At 37.9% G+C, this 18051-nt stretch overlaps 1 protein-coding gene and 1 long non-coding RNA gene across 2 annotated transcripts; one reads left to right on the top strand and one right to left on the bottom strand.

Moving 5' to 3' along the window:
* Nucleotides 1–2022: 2022 nt before the first annotated feature.
* Nucleotides 2023–7172, bottom strand: LOC137192747 (FAST kinase domain-containing protein 5, mitochondrial). The gene is made up of 2 exons (XM_067603667.1): nucleotides 6818–7172; nucleotides 2023–4756 (listed from the first exon to the last, which is right to left on the bottom strand). Exon 2 carries the CDS (start codon nucleotides 4742–4744, stop codon nucleotides 2309–2311), a length of 2436 nt encoding a protein of 811 aa, XP_067459768.1. The 5' UTR covers nucleotides 4745–4756; nucleotides 6818–7172; the 3' UTR covers nucleotides 2023–2308.
* Nucleotides 7173–7823: 651 nt separating this feature from the next.
* On the top strand, nucleotides 7824–15699 carry LOC137192746 (uncharacterized). The gene is made up of 2 exons (XR_010930622.1): nucleotides 7824–10990; nucleotides 14189–15699. It is a non-coding gene; the product is annotated as an uncharacterized lncRNA (long non-coding RNA).
* The last annotated feature ends 2352 nt before the right edge of the window (nucleotides 15700–18051 follow it).

Here is an 18051-nt window from a genome sequence, read left to right as displayed (position 1 = left end):
TTTTCCCAGCAGCTTTCTCTAGCTCCACCTGGGGGACCATCAAGTACTCCCACGCACGATGACAAATAAAGCATTCATTCACTTTTTCTTTCCTTCTTTTCATTTCTTTTTCTCACTTACTACCACTTGTCTTCCACCAGGAAGTGACTTAAAAGGAGCAAGGAAAGGAAAGTGAATGAGATAAGGAGACAGACATGAGAAGAATTGGGACAATTGTTTGCGGACATTGGCATCAAAGCTTATATTCATTAAAGATGAAGTGCTCCTTACCCGACACTACAGTCCAGTAACCATTTTTTAAGTATTTAATTCTGTACTGTTGTCTAGTAATATCCCTAACTTTAAATTCCATTACACAGTAATTAGACCTGTGCAATGTCAGAACTGAGCCAAGGGAGAGTCCAGTGGCCTTGCGGTCACTATTAAAAGAGCCAAAGGCGAACAATTGATAAAAAGTCTTCTCTGCAGGATTTTCGTTGCCTTTCTTCCAGACAATGCCTCTTGGTAGGAGACCTTGGAGCTTTTTCTTTTCTACAGTATCGGGACAGCTGGAAGTTCTAACATCAGGGTCTGGGTCACAAAAGAAAGAGGGAGGTAAGGAGGGGGAAGAAGAAACATTTTGAGGGGAACAGAACACACCTGTAGGCTCTCCAGTATGTCCTTACCCCAAGGCTGCATCCTAGCTTCCACTGACAAAGATATCTTGTTTAAACTATTATTTTTTTCAATACCAGTTTTTTCAAAATTGGTTCATTGTTGTGCATCTGAAAGCCTCTGAATAAAAGAGTCTGTCCACTGAACATAAATGTTATCTTGCTTTTCTTAAAAGATCAAACATGTGCTTTGCATGTTTTAATTGTTTAAATTAATTGTTTTTCCAAGGCATATAATAGTATTGTACTTTGTGCTACATTTTCCTACATTCCAGGCAGCCATTGATTTCCTTTACAATGTCTTTGAAACATGCTTTAGGTGGTTAATTCATCAAAGTGAATACTAGTATATCTAGTTTTAAATATTAATTTATAAGTTACTTAACTCTTAAGTTGTAATACAATTGAAACTGCTGACTACAACTGATTTATATTTTGGTGGGAGGCATCTGATATGTGACCGTGGGCTTTAGAACTGCTTTGCATTCACAAATTATGTTGTCAAAAAAACCCAAAACCCCATATCTTGCTGCAGTGGCAGAATGAGAGGACACAGAACCTCCGGAGCAAAGTAATTTTATAACGTCTTGGAGAAGTCAAACATGGCTGAGTCTGGGAACATAAATTCTACCCCAGTGTGAAGGGATTCATTTCCCAGAGTCAGTGGGGCAGTGACCAGCCCCTACTTGGTATGCTCAGACTGTTTCAGAAGTAGGGTTTACAGTGTTGCGTCATTTGCTATATAGCAGGTTTTGCAGTAACTGCCACAAAAAACTGACAGTGGAACGCACTCAGTGGCAAAAATTCTATTATAAAATCCTACTTTATGCACTGAAAACATTCAGCAAATCTTTTAAACGTATTATAATTTCCAACCAAGCCAGTAAGAACACAGGGATAAAGCAGATGATTCCGTCTAAGCTTTGTGATAAACAAGTTCTGCATTAGATGTTTCATTTAAATTGTGACCATCCAAGCTACTGTGGATTATATTTGCTCCCCTTTGGTATTAAGTTGTGACAGAGGATTTAAATCCTTTCTTTATCAAATTACGTAACATATTTTACTGTTCAGGAGCAGCCACGACACCAAAACATCACAGAAATCTGTTTCACATCAGTCGAAATGTTTAAGTTTAGTGACCTTTGACATGCAAAGTGGGAAACACTTGACACAGATGCACTGACTTTTGACAAGACCATCATGCAAAAGTGAATGTGATTAAGCATTTCTCTTTACTCTTCTACAGATGCTTGAAATCATCAGCAAAGTCTGGCAGGAAGATTAAAATTTGAGCAATCTAGAAAAGAAAATATATCCCCAATGTCTTATGTAAGTTAGGATAGCATAGATACTTTGACCAGGACAGTAAGGGTGAATATTCTTTAATTACCATCATTCTCACAAAAATATCTTGACATTTCACACATTTTGATGGAAAGGGTTTTTTGCAGATTTTATCAAAATTAAATGTATTTACAAAGTCAAAAGAGGATGGTAATAGAAAACATCTGTCCACCTCCTTAACCTTCTGTGCTTTGCACATACTCATAGCAAACTAAACATTGCCCTGAAGCAAAGGTGCCAACAAAGTTTGCAGTGCATTCAGAGTTTGTTGTGATTGCTCTCACAGGCTCCTCAAGGTCAGACAACCATTACAGATTGTTGTAGACCTTGCAGTGCAGGTATGCTAGTTTCTCAGCCCTGCTTTTCCTCAGCAGGGGAAACCACTCCTGATGGCTAAGCTCTACAACTTTATAGCCTGCCAACTTCAACTGCCTCCTCTTCAAGGCATGAAGGCCCAACAACTGTCGTGACTGGTAGCAGTAGTGGTTCCTGTTAGGGACCTGGATAGCAAGTTTGACTGTGCCCTTTGAGTCCTGAGGGCCTAAACTTAAGCTACTAGGTTTGATAAGCATTTCTGTAATGGCACTGGTCAGGTTTATCCCTGTGTCAAACAGTCTCCCATCATCATCAGGCTCCACTCTGTGAGGAGATGCAGTAACTGCGGGGGCTGGGATTAAAGGATGTGTGGTGTTTTTAGCATTTGTTAGCTGTGCTAAAAGTTCCTCAGTTATAGTCACTCCAGTATTTATTCTCCCCCAACCACGGTTTGAAGGAAATTTGGATGAACTGTTCTCAGGAGATATTGTGGCTGCGTGGGATGCTGGGTTCACAGGTATTGGCTGTCCAGTGGAGTCAAGATGTACTTCAAGGTCAATGGAGCGAGTGTGTGGCAGAATCATTCGGGTACATACAAATTCCTCTCCTCCAAGCAGTTCTTGCAGAGCAGATTCTGCCTCCTGAACCTCTGGTTTCTGGCATACATCTGATTGAGCAAACTTCCACAACATTTCTACCGTCTCCTCTCTCAGTTCACAGCTTAGCCGTGGGCCAGTCCACTGAGGCAACTCCAGAGCCACAGTTCCATCTAAAGTGAACATGTCTTTTTTCAGTTCCAGCTCTTTTGATTTCAGTGCTAAGTTGACGAAGTCAGGGCTCAAGGCTAATGCAATTAGGTCCTCTGGGAACTGAGAGACAAAGGCCAGGCCAAGAAGACCAGTAAGCAGGTGCTCTGGGTATCGTTGGAATTCAGCTTTTCTCTGTCTTATGGACTCTGTAAGGCTCGGATAAAAGTTTGGGCTCTGAGCTGGGAGAAACCCTAATGTCCCAAAGCTCCACAACAGTTTGCAGGAGTCTTTACTCCTGCAGTGTGTCACCAGTGATGGAACTCTCTCGGCAATAGCCATGAGGATGTAATCATTGCGGTAATGTAACGCTGAACACGCCAGTGTCACATGCATCAACCCTTTGACACCCATCCTGTGAGCCCGTCGAGGCACTTCCTGTGTCATGGCCTCCATCCATGCCCTGTGATACAGGTAGCTGAAACGCAGATATTTCAGCACATTCACCATGCCAAAGTCACTCATCTCCTCCACAAAAGAGTGTGCCTTATCGACAATAGCGTTCACTGCACCCTCAGAAATTGAAGCCTGGGATTTAAAGAGCCCCAGGCATACAGTGCCAACCTCCTCAGGGTGTAGTTGCTGTAAGTGGCGCATGAGTAGCTGCTCTACAGGATGGATCAAGTCTTTTGGGCACTGTCTACCTTCTCCCATTATATATAGCAGTTGGACTAGCTCAGGGACTCCCATCTGTCCCAGATACAAATGGACCAATTCATAGAGGTGCTTTAAAAATTGAGGGACCTGCCTCCCAATACAGCGCCATAAGTCAGCAGCTAACAATAACTGGTGTAAACTCATCTTGTTGGCTCGGCGAATCAGCTCAGCCTCATACAATCCAAGAACAGTGTGAGCAGAGGGCATATCCAGCCACACAAATGACCGCAGCACCTCCAGCAGCTGAGGTTGAGTAAAGAGGCGCAGGTTTTCCACAGAATATCGGAGGAGCATGATGAAGCGTTGGTCACTCCTTACTAGTGACATCCTGTCTGGGTGCAAGCGGCTGAGCTCCGCAAGAAAATGAGACACATCAGATGGTTTCATGCTGCTTTTTAAAACGGCCACTTTTTGGAGGAGCGGCAAGGCCCGTTCCCATTCGATTGGGCGAGGACGCTTGTTGAGGTCATGGGTCATTGCGGCATACTCTGACCGGCACTTGAGAAAGGCACGTGTATCTACTTTAACATCAGGTGATAAAGGTTTTCTGTGGTGCGGTGGCGGTAATGATATTTTGGGTTCAGGGCCTTTGTTGAACGCCAAGTCAAGAAGTGTGTTTTTGGAGCTGGAAAGGTGCCGCGAGCAGCTCACACTGTAGCGATTGCTCTGTTGCCAGAAGGAAGGTGCGAGAGTGGAGAGACACTGTTCATCCACATCATTATCTGTTTGGCTCTGGGTGCTTGCAGAGTTCCCCACAGAGCGGTGATATGAGGACGGGTTGTAGTGCAGCCTGTAGCCTCCTTGGAGAGAGGATTCCTTGTCTTGCAAAGCTCCTCTCTTTCCCTCCTGCTCACCGATCTCATCCTCTGCTTTGCCATTCACATGTTGAGCCTGGGCAAAATCCTTTCTCAAGCTTCTAAGGTAGCGTAGCCTGGGCACCCGCCGACACAGAACAGAGGCAGCCATCAATCTGCCAGACTAAAAAGAAAACAGCATGATTTTAAATGACAGCGATTAAATACCATATAAAAGGTATTAAGTCAACCAAACACACAATTCCTTTTGTGGCAGGCAGTAATTTACAACACAAAGTCTATATATTGATTTTTTGAAGGGGGGGATTGTTTTATCTGTAAATCAATTTCACTTTGAATTTGGTCTGAGATGCCAGAGGTCAAGATAATTACGCTAAAAATATGGTAGACATTAAAAACTAATGTTCCATTTTTGAGACATTCAAATATGATTTTCAATTCAATACACAAAAAAAGTATTTCTTTATTAGGGATGCACCAATCCAACTTTTTCAGTCCTGATGCCAATACCTGGGTTTTGGGTAACAGCTGATACCGAGTACCAATCCAATACCAGTGTTGAATTAATAAGCTGTATGTCTCACTGTGTGGAGGAGACTGGGATCATTCATTTATGAGTAAGACAACATCAGGCTTGACTTAAACTTTGCTTTCCTACCTTTGTTAAACAAAATGTAACAAATAAATACATAAATATACATTTACTGAATTGTTACTTATTAAAATAACAGTATCCAATACCAGATCGGCCCATTGACTCTGATACCCGATCCAGCTATTTGAGTCAGTATCGGACCAATATCCGATATCAGTACATCTCTATTCTTTAGCTAATATTTATGGAGCAGTATTGTCTAAAACCGTTTTTAACCAAATATGATAAATGCAGCAAATATGTATTTGATTACAAATGTCTAATGAAATCAATGACCTGTCAAACAGTATAAAATGAGTGATTATAGTTTAATTTCCACACTTTAAACAAAAAACATTAATTCATTTCAGCTTGCTACTATATTCATTTCTGTGTATAACACTATGAACTATGTTCATATGAACTATGAACAACTGTCATGAACATTTCCTGCTTGAGTGCCAGTCGTTTAAGTGAGCGCGTGGATGAATGGAAATATTTGCAATAAGCTTACAGAATGAATATAAACTTCTGATTGCAAACATGATATGGTGACAGCAGGGAGGACAGCTTAACGGTTACCATTTTGCTGCTTCAGTCTAGACCATGATGATACATAATTTCTGCTATTACTGGATCATCACACAGTAAACACTCAGCAATTTGAAATATTTTCTCTGTAATATAGGCTATTTATTGATTGTTGTGATTATAGTTACAATTCTTTGCCCAAACTGGGCAAACTGGCCAACGCAACTTGACATGCTCCTCCTTAAAGAGTCAAAAATTAGTTTTACATCTTGTTCCTTCAGTTGGATGTTTGAGCTTCACTGTGCAGAACGATGTATGTGCAGGGTTTGACACTAGAAGACTGTTTTGACATTCATCTGCTGAAAGCGGAAAGTTTCTCTGTGCTCAAAGACAATCAAATTTTAAAAGGTAGGTCTATGACAATGATTTCTGACATCACAACTAGTTTGGAAGCTATAACCCAATATTCAACATACACAAGTGTGATATGGAAACTTGAAGCCTCCAGTGTACACACAGTGAGAATGGACTTTACAGTTAAGTTTGAGACATCTTGTGTCCAACAGTTTAACTTGTCATGAAAAAAAAACTGCATATTAAAAGATTCTGGCATTTTAATGAGACAGAAGGAGTAGATACCATTTTAAGGATTTTAATGTGGTAATTATACTTAATAATATCCTCTACTTTCTGGAAAAACCATGTCAGACACACATTATTGTTCCAAGCAGAGTATTTTTGTATGTCACATGTGTGGAGGGGATCTTTTAAAATGTGTTTCCCTGCAATAAGGCCACTGCCACATTATCTTATCACCTAGAAGATACCTTTCTACGTGTAAACATGCTGATGTTGTCTTCAAACAGATAAATAACAGCACGTTACCATTCACTACGGAAACACTGAATGCTACTCAATGAATAATTAGCCACATTTCAGACTATAAATGTGGTGTCACACAGCAGGTAAATTAAGCTAATGTTTCTCCTGCACGATATATTCCACAGTAAACCACATTACGCACATTTTAATATCCTTTAACTAAGCCGTTCAACTCACCTCTAGCTTTCCAGCTCCAACACGGGCCTGTTATTAGAGCTGAACATGTAAAAACCTCATGAAGTTTTGAGTGAAGGAGGCGTTAAACCAACCGGCGCTGACTCCATGCCACAAGCATACCGGAACTCAAGAACTCCTTTGACCTTCCAAATAAAAACCTTGACATTGCAATTTGGACGATGTGACCATCGACGAACTAACAACCAGTGTCAGAGAGGTTCTGCTGTAATGTACAGAATTGTAATACTATAAAATTATATTCACTGTCACCACTGCCTTTACGATGGTTGATTTTGAGGTATCGATTGTATTATTCTGGCAGGCGAATACAGCTTCCGTGAAGGGCAGCCATGACTGAACGCTATTTTTTTTCCTAGGATGGTGAAGTCATGAGCTACCCTACTCTGCCTCTGATTGGCTTATCCTGATATTCTTACCCTAACTCTAACCAATCTCACTCCTCATGCCTAAACCTAACCAACCCAACCAACGACTGCATTGAGTACTAGCCAATCAGAGGCAGAGTAGGGCGGGCCATGACTTCGCCATCGTCCTAGGATAAAAAAAAAATTGCTAACTGGACACTGTGACCTACGGTAAATGGGTTAGTCCAAACATAAAAACGAAGAAACGCGAATTTAAAAAATCTAAAAAACGAAGTTTAAAAAGATAACCAGAGGATCACCAATGACAACATAGTTTAATATTGATTCACAGATTAAATCATGAGCGCGATGATACAGGGATGAGAAAGAAAAGGACAGAAAGAAAGCCTGACAACTGCATTGACAGTTAAGCAAATATTTTACCAAATTTTAATACAAACTTTTTGTTGAAACTTAAATACCCCACAAAGAAAGATATTTTCACAGAAATTCATTAAATTCATCACAACTTTAATTGTTTGTGTACCTTTATATAGTACCAAAAAATACTTTTAAAAAGTACTTTACCAGAGTAATTATACATCTGTTTTAATTAATTGAATTACACTCTGTATCTGGAGATTGATTTTTTTTTTGTAAAAAATAAATAACTAAATAAAATGCCTGTAAAGAGTAGAAAAGAGTAGAGCCAACAACAACTAAATGGGCATGTTTGTTACTGGCGTTGTTGCATTTTAATTATTCTTTCTTATTTATTCTGTTTCTTTCTTAAGCTGAATAATATTTGAAGATTTCAACTGAAAAAATCCCTTTCAGTTCACCCAACTGTGATGCACATTTGAATTGTCTCGGAAAATGCATATACATTTTGGAATTATGTTCCCTTGCACCTGCTAAGTAAATTATCTTTTTTTTTCCCTTAAGATTTTAAATTAGGTTTTAGATAAACTATTCTATTCTTTCTGGACAAAAATGATTAGCAATTTTAGTTGAGTTACTAATCTGAAATCACTTAAGACATATTCTTTAACTTAATGTATAAATGCATGTCTTAACAATCAAAAACAATTAATTAGGTTAACAACAGCCTGAAATTCGTTCCCACCCTTACCTCAATACCTTTTTTCACAGAACACATTTTGACATGTCACTGTAGGAAAAGAACATATATAAATGTTAAAATTAATGATGGCTGAACATAACATAACATAGATCAAGATCTATGCTATAGGCCATTAAAAGTTGTTTTGTTACTTGATGTGAATTCTTGTTTTAGCATACAGATCTATCAATACTGATGTTTTCACCACTAATCAAAAGTATGATCAACCCCTAAACCTGAGACAAGAATTTATCAGTAGTGACCCACTACATTTGTGTTATTGATTGAACATTAGTTGTAATTTGGTACGATAATTGCCATTGATGTAAGTTGTTTGCACTTCAGGGAATGTCTGCCAGGAAATGCCTATCTTTTCAGCAATGAACATAAATCAGTGAGCATTTATAGACACGTGAATGTTTTTATCCTCTCCACAAAAGTCATAATCAATCTTCTCTTTTCTCTATGTATGCTGATGAAATGTCAGTAAATTGCTCCCAAAGCACTGGCTGAGGTTGGCCTATGATCACTGTTTTAAACCTGTCTGCAGCTGCTTATCAAAGGTCATGCCATTAAGTTAATGATTGTCTGTCAGAAATATTTACTTTTTAAAATGGAGCTGTGCTTTGGTTTGTCTTGAAACATGGGGATCGGAAGAGAAAGTATATCGCTAAATAATCTCTTTTTTGCATCTTATTTGATATTTCAAAGCTGATACTATATTGAATTGTGTATCTATAATTTTAGACTGAATAATATGTTGATCTAATTGACAAGTCAGACATTAAAGCATTGTTCACTTTGTTGAAAAGATGTCAACACTCTTGCAAGAAATTAGTTTCCAGCTACTGTTTTCTTCCCTGTGGAACATCAATGTCCCCCAGTCCTCTAGTGTTTATGTGATAGGTAATGTTGACCATATAAAATTGAGGTGTATTCTTCACATACATAATTAATGTATTTTAATTATAGATGGGCAACATTCTGTGCGTTTCTAAACCGATTTACAAAATATGTCTTTCAATGTGTTTACAAAAAATTATCAGTTATAAACAACCATTTAACAGCGTCATTAATTATTAATTGCAAATATGTGGTGGGAGATGTTGAGGTAGAGCAGGTAAAAACCCTTGCAAACAGTTCACAGTCACAGAAATGCATCACAATTGATAATTTCACCTCTGTGATAATAATGACAAAAATTATCTGTATCTATCTACTGTGTCTCTTAATTGTTTAGTCATCTGTACACAATGTTAACTTACAAAATACTGTCAATAGAGTAGCGCGATTGTATCTTTGATGATTGCATATTAAATAGATCTTGATAAAATAATAAACAAATAAACCTGCACTGGCTTTGTAATTTTATTTGACCTCATTATTGTAGAATAGGTTTTGTTGTGAACTGTTAATGCAAATTTCAACGAATATACAAATAAAGAGGATTTAAGTTTTGCATGTGTGTGTGTGTACTGTAATCTTATAAATACGATGTTTAATATTGTATTCAATTATATGCTATAATGACCCATGTATACCACAATTAATCAGTAGTCAAATAATTTGAAATATTCTTATGAAAGCTTGTATTAATCATTTCACCTGACTTTGTGAGTCCGTACCCGCAAACATCCCAAACATTTTGTAACATATATCAATATATTAGGGTAAGGTAACTTTTTCATTTATTCATGTTTTAATGCATACAGTTAACATTTTGACCCTCTTACATTATTGGCAATGTTGAGAATTCTGGTTGTATCTTATTGTTTGTTATAGGTAACACTTTCTCTCATAAGGTCAAAATAACTAATATGACAAAATAACCTAACATTGTCCACAATATCAAATGAGAAAAAAAATCTCCAAAGACATCCATTTTATATTTATGATATTGTTTCCATAGAGTAATATAATGCTGTGATATACTACTCTTAATGTTTAATTGAGGTACATCAAGCCTTTAATGGTGCTTCATTTGTCAGGCATCTGTGTAAATTAAAGGATTAAATGTACTTTGCTATTCCAAATACAAAAAAACTTTCAAATATTGTGCAGCTACCTGAAAAAGACATGACAAGAAATCCTATTTGATAAGTTTCTTATGGTAACCAGACCAAAAACACATCATAAATTAATGTTATAGAATATAATTTAACAAATGCATTAGAGTAGATAGTCAAGTGGATATCTATAGGCTATTTCTCAAATATTTTTGTTTTAAAATTATGCAGGAAAACATAAGCAAAATCAGGTTGTAAAACTTTATGGGCGTCTGTTCGTCTAACTAACAGTATATTTGTTTCCTTTTTTTAATCCAAATGAGGAATAATTATGTGGTTCATGTATCTCACTGCCTCTACATGCTTATCAACAGTCCAAATCAAGGGGTGAAACTTGAGAGCCGTACTTGGAGAGGAAGTAGTTGATTTATGCTAATGAAGGAGTTGGGGTTTAGCTACGCTGGCTGGGAGCCGCCCTTCATTCACCACATGGTTAACCTAGACTCTACTCGCGCCACTTTCGCAATCTTACTACGATTCACAAACTCCTAGCAAATCATAATAGTGGCACATGGTTGTGTTTTTGGATTATACGTCCCAGCTGTTATTCAATTTGTGAAGTCTTTTTTTCAAAATATTTTCTCAGTTTTGCAGATATCCCTGAAACAGTGAGCAAACGGTAAGTCTGTACAAGTGAGTGAAGATGGTGGATTTTTATAAGCTAGTGTCTTTTTTTTACGCGCATGTTATTGGGAAGAAACCTGTTGTTAGCCTTGTCGGGAGATGCGGTTAAACGTCAGGAAAGTGAAATGCTCGGGACTGAATGCGACACCGGAGACACACTTTCACGTTTACATTGGAGAGAGAGAGAGAAAAAAACGTTTTAATCGGCAGTTTCCGCATTTGAAAACAATGTTGCAAGGGGCGCATGGCAACCTCTCCTCCATCGTTGGGAGAATGAGGGAGATTTGAAAAGCATGTGTTGCTGCTGCACCTCACGTCGGTGTAGCTCGGGGAAGAGATCCTAGCTCGTGAAAATGACGCGTTACATACTTTGCTAGTAGCTGCAAGTTACAGACTCACGTACTCCCTGTTGTCGGCCACATGTTGATAAGTTTTGAGTGAATTTGTGCGCTCTGGTGAACACTTAAAAGCGCCTCCAGAACAAAGCAGCAGCACATGGGGCTGCAGCAGGCCGCGCGCTGCTGCTGAGTTAGCTGCTAACGCTAAAACACTGACGAGTAGCCAAGTTAACACTGCTGCCATTGACTTGACTGAGCTTTTTATGTGCTTACGTGAAACTGTCGCTGTTTACAAGCACTCGAGCACACACACTGATATTTAGTCTTGCGTTAGCGTTTGTAAGTTTGGAGTCCTGAAGCGGCTAACATGAGAGTATGCATTGCTCCGAAGTGGATGGAGGTAACGTTAGCCAGCTAATTTAGTGCGTGTTTGCAGCTATTTGCCTCACGCGCCGTGTTTTAACACATTTGATCTGTGGCGTTAAATGTCTCTATCGGTTGACAATCTGTTGAAGCAGTCGACAAGACGTGCAGGTTACACGCACATGCTTGCATCGGACTGTTTTGATCGAGCCCACGGACACGACTAGCTTGTTGTGTGTTGGATTGTGAGTTTTAAGTTTGCAGTAGCTCGTATCGTGCGCTTGGTGCGCCGAGTCACAACGAGGGCAACACACACACACACACACTTCACATGCACCTGATTCCGGTGGGAAAGTGCACGAGCGACGAGCGTTTCAGCGTCGCCAATTTAGTTATGCACATGTTATGTTATCCTGTCTGTGGATGAAGATTAATTTTTTAATATATATATTATATACATATATATTATATATATAAAACGGTCAAAATGCGGACTTCTGGGCGCCATGTTAGCGCGTGGGGGAGGGGTGCAGCAATGTGACTGGAGCGCAAGCGTTGCCATCCTCAAGCAGTCCTGCTTCAGGGTCAGGTTTCCTATTGAACTTTGTTATGAAGACATTTCGACATGTAGTCACATCTGTTGTCTTTTTTGATAAAACTACAACAGAATAGGCTTTCTGGATTTGTATAAAGACCCCGAACTGCGTCAAAATACACTTTGATAGGCAATTAGGCGGGTTATTGACGAATACGTAAGTCCTCGGAATATTGGGGCATTGTCGTAATAATAATAATTAAACTTTATTCATATAGCACCTTTCAAAACAAAGATACGAAGTTCTGCACAAGACGAAATCAAAAAGTCGATTTCATTTATATAACACCAAATAACAAAAGTCTTCTCAGGGCACTTTTCACGTAGAACAGGCCTAGACCATATTCTTAAAAAAGGTTTAAACAATTTAAAACAGTTAAAAAGTTATACAACATTGGGAAGGAAATATAGAAGCAAAAGGAGCTACATATGAGGAAGAGCAAAATAAAACGTAAAATAATTTAAGTAATCAATAAAATAAGAATTAAGAGAATGACTTTACAGCACCTGGTAGGCTATTTCCAGACGGTTTCCCGTCCAAGTACCAACCAGATCCGACCCCTGAGCATCCCATGGCTATTAGCCTTGTACGAGGGTGACTGTGTATATTTCATGTATTTCATAATACTATACAGCCACTTTGAAGAGAGATTCTAATAAATGTTGCAGTGTCATCGAAATGTTGTTGCGCCTTTGCATTTCAATTGTAGCAATTTGTCTTATGCAACACAATAATTGGTTATAGCCAAAGTGTGTGGAATATCTCTCTTTTAAGTGGTCCTCCAAAATGTTATATAGCCTACCAAATTTAGTAAAGAAATAAAACATTGGTTTGCAATTGATTAGAAATGGCACACAGGTATAGATGAATAAGACAAGGTAGTTCATAAAATATATGTATGTTTCTACTTAAAGTTCACAAGTTATGGTGTGAAAGAGTTTCTTGCTTATGTACATTGTTGCTCCTAAATTAATCAGTTCTCCCATGGGTTTAACTTCCCTTCAGATTACATTGAAATGTGTAGGACTGCAACTATCAGTTATTTTCATTGTTGATTAATCTGGTGATTATTTTCTCTATAAAATGTCAGAAACTGGTGACAATCACCATTTCCCAAGGCCCAAGATGCAATCTAAATGTCTTGTTTTGTTCCATCCAACAGTCCACAACCCAAAGATATTGAGTTTATTATAAAAAAGGACAAAGTAAACCAGAAAATATTCACATTTAAGAAGCTGGAATCAGAGAATAATGGCGTTTTTTTTTTAAAAATGACTCCAAATGATTAATCGTGTATCAGAATAGTTGGCAATTGATTTTCTGTTGATCGACTAATCGTGGCAGCTCTAGAAATGTGTGAATTAGTTTGAGAGATCCTGCCAATTATGAACAGGATGAAAACAATCTCCTTGGCAGAGGTAACAAAACAAGTTTATCATAACAATGCTCATTCTGGTTGGAGTAAACGATCTTAATTGACTGACCAGTTCATTGCTAAGCAACTGGAAATTTTGAAGTCGTACTAAAGTAATTAATCAATTTCATTAAGACAGATTAATCTGAAATAATTTTCATAATTGATCATTTATCAAGCAAGAATGCCTGACATACTCTGTTCCAGTTTGTCAAATGTGAGGATACCCTCCTTTTCCCAGTTTTGCATCATTATAAATTAATATTTGGACTGTTGGTCTGAGAAAACAAGCACCGTCAATACATCATCTTGGTGTTTGCAAATGTATCAGCATTTTTTTTCCAGTCTCTTGACATTTTGTAGACTGTAGGATAAACAATGAATCAAACAAATGTATATTAGTCGATTTAATAAAAATCATTGCAGCCCTGGGTTGAAGTTTCTGACATACTCTTGATGTTGTGTCTTGTTTATGATTGCAGGCCCCTGTGTACAGCCGTATCACCTCCGGAAAAAACCTCATTGTGGATTTAAAGCCATCCCAATTCATTCTGTGAATGAGAACTCCCCTATGAACAGTTTAAAGTCACTGTAGTGTCAAAGTGCTTACAGTGCAGGTAGTCATATAAAATCTACTGCAGTGAAGGCACTTTCAGCACTATTCTGATATGTGTAACTAAAGGCACCTGTTCATTCACAGACAGGGCTGGTATATGCCAGTCCAGGATGGGCTGAATTTGAATAAACATCTGGCAGGACCTCATCTTCATCCTACTCTGAGGTTCACCGCCCCCACTGTTTCCTAGCAATCTAAGAGCCAGTCTCCTCCTATCAAACATGGCTGATATTTCATGCGTCCTGTCATTGTGGGAAATGAGATTTCAGCCTTCAACAATACATGAAATCAGTGTGACCACTGAGTGTTGCTGAGAGTTTTGTTTTCTCTTAATTTAGCAAGTAACCACAGTTAAATATGGACCAAAGAATGTTAAGTTGAACTTTGTTTAGTTTCATTTTTGATTGACTGTTATGTCAAATCATTGTTAAATGGGTATTTGGCATAACTGTGCGCTTGCGTGCCTTTTGCTAGTGCTTATGCTAAGGTGCATCTAGTGCAGATAGTGAAGTAGACTAGCACCTACTGCCCTAAGTGCTCCTTCTGGCATAAGGGGCTGGGACTCTCATCTGCTCTGTATTTGTGTGTGTGTGTATGTGTGTGTGTGCATATATATGTACACTTTTCTTTGTGGCAGGTCTCTGTTAGTTTTGCATAGTTGCGCTGCAAGAAGAAATAAGTTGTGCAAATCTATGCAAAGCTGATGGTGGCCTGTGTTTCCATCTGAATGCTTGTTAATATCATTTTGTCCTCCATTGTGGTCAATCAGGTTTCAATTACAGCTCGGTTAATAAGATACATGCAGGTTTCAGTAGTATTAAAGTGCTTATAGTGCAGGTAGTTTTATGAAATTCTACTGCAGTGTGAGCACTTAAAGTACTTCTAGATGCGTTTCCCGTCTTGGAGAACAGCAGAGGTAGCTTGTGCACATGGGTCTCTGGTTAGTTTTGCTGGTTTGCTTTCAGCTTTTCACTGTAGTGCTGTGCAAATCCATGCAAAACTGATCATAGAACTGAAATTAATCTATCGGAAGTGATCCCTTTCTGTGCAGGTTGGGAGAGGTGGCAATGCTCTGTATTAGTTAGGTATTGCACTTGTCCCGGCCTGTTGAGGACATGGGGAATTGCTCATCCTGACATCACCCTTGATCTTTTCCGATGTGCAATTATCTGGAACAATCAAATTGGCGATTGTAGGTTACTTCATTTTCTTTAGAGTTAAACCACATCATATCTGACATTTGAACATGGTGTTGATGTCTCAGGAAATGCATTTTTTAATGTCACTTTTGAACAGTGTGGGTAAATAGTCGTGTCAACCACGGTTAATGTTTGATGACTCTTCCATTTTTATAATAAACTTCCATTGGCTCACTGAGATATTTGTTGCTTTTTCACCAGATGTATAACCCATTGATCACATGGTTGAATCTCTGAACAGAAGAACAAAAGGTGCTTTAGGGATACCATATAAGACATTCTTTTAAAATATTTCATATACTGCCTTATACTACTTTTTTATCCCACCAATTTATGCAAGGCAATTCTTTTGTTTCATGGTAAATAAGCTTAACAGTAAGGTGTTTGTCATGAAGATGTAGAGTCACAGTGTGATCTCATATTTCAGTTGTTACCAGTTTTGTTTTGCAGTTTCAAGATTCTCTGAAGTATCTTGGCAGCCTAAGATTGTCATTATCTGTTCAAGCTGCTTCAAGGTTTTGTAGAGTCCATAGTTGGTTGAGCTATGTTTGGAAAAAATGATAGAAACACATGCCAGTATCTGTACAGTAAGTGCAATCTTCCACCCTATCATTTTTGCAGTTCAGAGAATTTTTACACTTTTTTTTAATCAATATTTTAGTAAACAATACATCCAGTGACATGTTTGTTTTTGTATACTCCCCCCATCCACCCACATATTGTGTGATTAGTAGCCAGAAAAACAGTGTGATACCCAAGAAGAGAGAATATATAAATGAACTGAATTAAAAATAATAAAAGTAAATATATAAAAATAATAAACAGGTAAATAAATAATAGTAAAAATTAGAAAAAAATATATATATACATACACACACACATATATATATATACATACATACACATACCTACATACACATGAAAATAATAAAAATAGTATTATAATTTTAAAAAAAAAATTGAGCAGATAAGTACATCCAGTTAGTTAATAAATAACATTTTACACAGTTTTAAAGGAAAACTTGGGAATCAAGGAAGCAGTTTTGCTTCTCAGTATGATCAAACTTGATATGTGGGAAATTTGGTGTTACTGTCTGTAGGTTAAGATCAGTCCCATATTTATCAGTTTATGTAGAAAGGCATTGATACGATTAATCACGGTAATCATTTTAAACAGATTTGTAAAATATGTTCTTGCATGATTTAAGATAGATGTAAAATATCAACTATTGATGATGAACAGATAACTATCAGTGATAAATGATAGCTTTTTCATCATCATGAAGCTTTGGAATTTTTACATGTGCACTGCAGCAGGTATTTTATGAAGTATATGTTAAAAACTTAAATAGCAACAGAAAACAATAACTCGGATGCAATCATGAAACTATTGCTGGTGTTAGTTCCTGTCAATATGGGAGTGATGATAAGCCTCAATCCTCTGTTTTGAATTTTGGTACTAGTGTGATGTTTTAATTTGGATTGTCCCTTTAAATTAAATGCACAATATGAGGAGTGCAGTTATGCCTTTTTCCAGCAGAGGGAAGCACGTGTACACTTAATAAATTGATCATCCCAGGACATGTGGCCAATGATTGTGACTGAAATGGCACAAATTAAATAAAGTAACATTAAATTAAATTGACACAAACATTTCAACTTAAGACAACAGTTTGTATTGTGCCAAAGATGATGACAGCTTGAGTTGTATGTTTTGAGCAAATATTTGAGTTAAATAAGGGCAACAACATATAAACAGTCATCAAATTGTATGAGCAATGTTGACCTTAGTTTTTACAAAATTATTTTACTATTGTTGGTGGTGGTTTTAATTTAATTTTAAATATCATAGCCCCTGTGTTTTTATATTGTACCACTGTATGAATTGGAGAGATGTTTTCTGTTGCTTTTTACCTAAATTCTATCATCATAAGCAGGGATGTGTTACAGATATTAACGCTCCACATATCCTACACACACACACACACATACATACACACACATTTACAAACCCCAACACCCAGCCAACCTCTGGCCAATGAGCAGAGTTTTCATTATTCGGCATTGTATGGTACACTGCCAGAGAGAGCCATTCACTGGAGTGTTCACCTTTCATTATCATGTCCTCTTTACTTGACAGTCAAGATAAATGGGAAGCATCCAGAAAGGACATGAACTCAAAGATGCATTTCTGCTTGTCAGCCTGTGCCGATTGCTCTAGCAACCTCCATTTACTTGGATGTCTAGAAAATCTTATGCCTTTATTAGACATAGAATGCTGCTTGATTGCGGGATGTCAGGTAGATGCCACCTGGTGTGTTTAAGTTGTGCTAATGTGGCCAAACTGTGTCAGAGATCAAGTACCTACTGCACTCCTCCGTGTTTCAATTACAGAGTATTTAAATAAAATACTGTGAGGAATGCTCATGATAGACAAACCTAACACTTTCTGGACGTACGCATTGAAACCCCTCACAAGTTTTCACATAGGACTGGGTCTAAGTTGCTCTCATCAAACATGATATAAATG

This window comes from Thunnus thynnus, chromosome 11 (genome assembly GCF_963924715.1).
Source record: "Thunnus thynnus chromosome 11, fThuThy2.1, whole genome shotgun sequence".
NCBI classification, from domain to species: Eukaryota; Metazoa; Chordata; class Actinopteri; order Scombriformes; family Scombridae; genus Thunnus; species Thunnus thynnus.
This window is presented reverse-complemented; position numbering and strand designations above follow the sequence as displayed.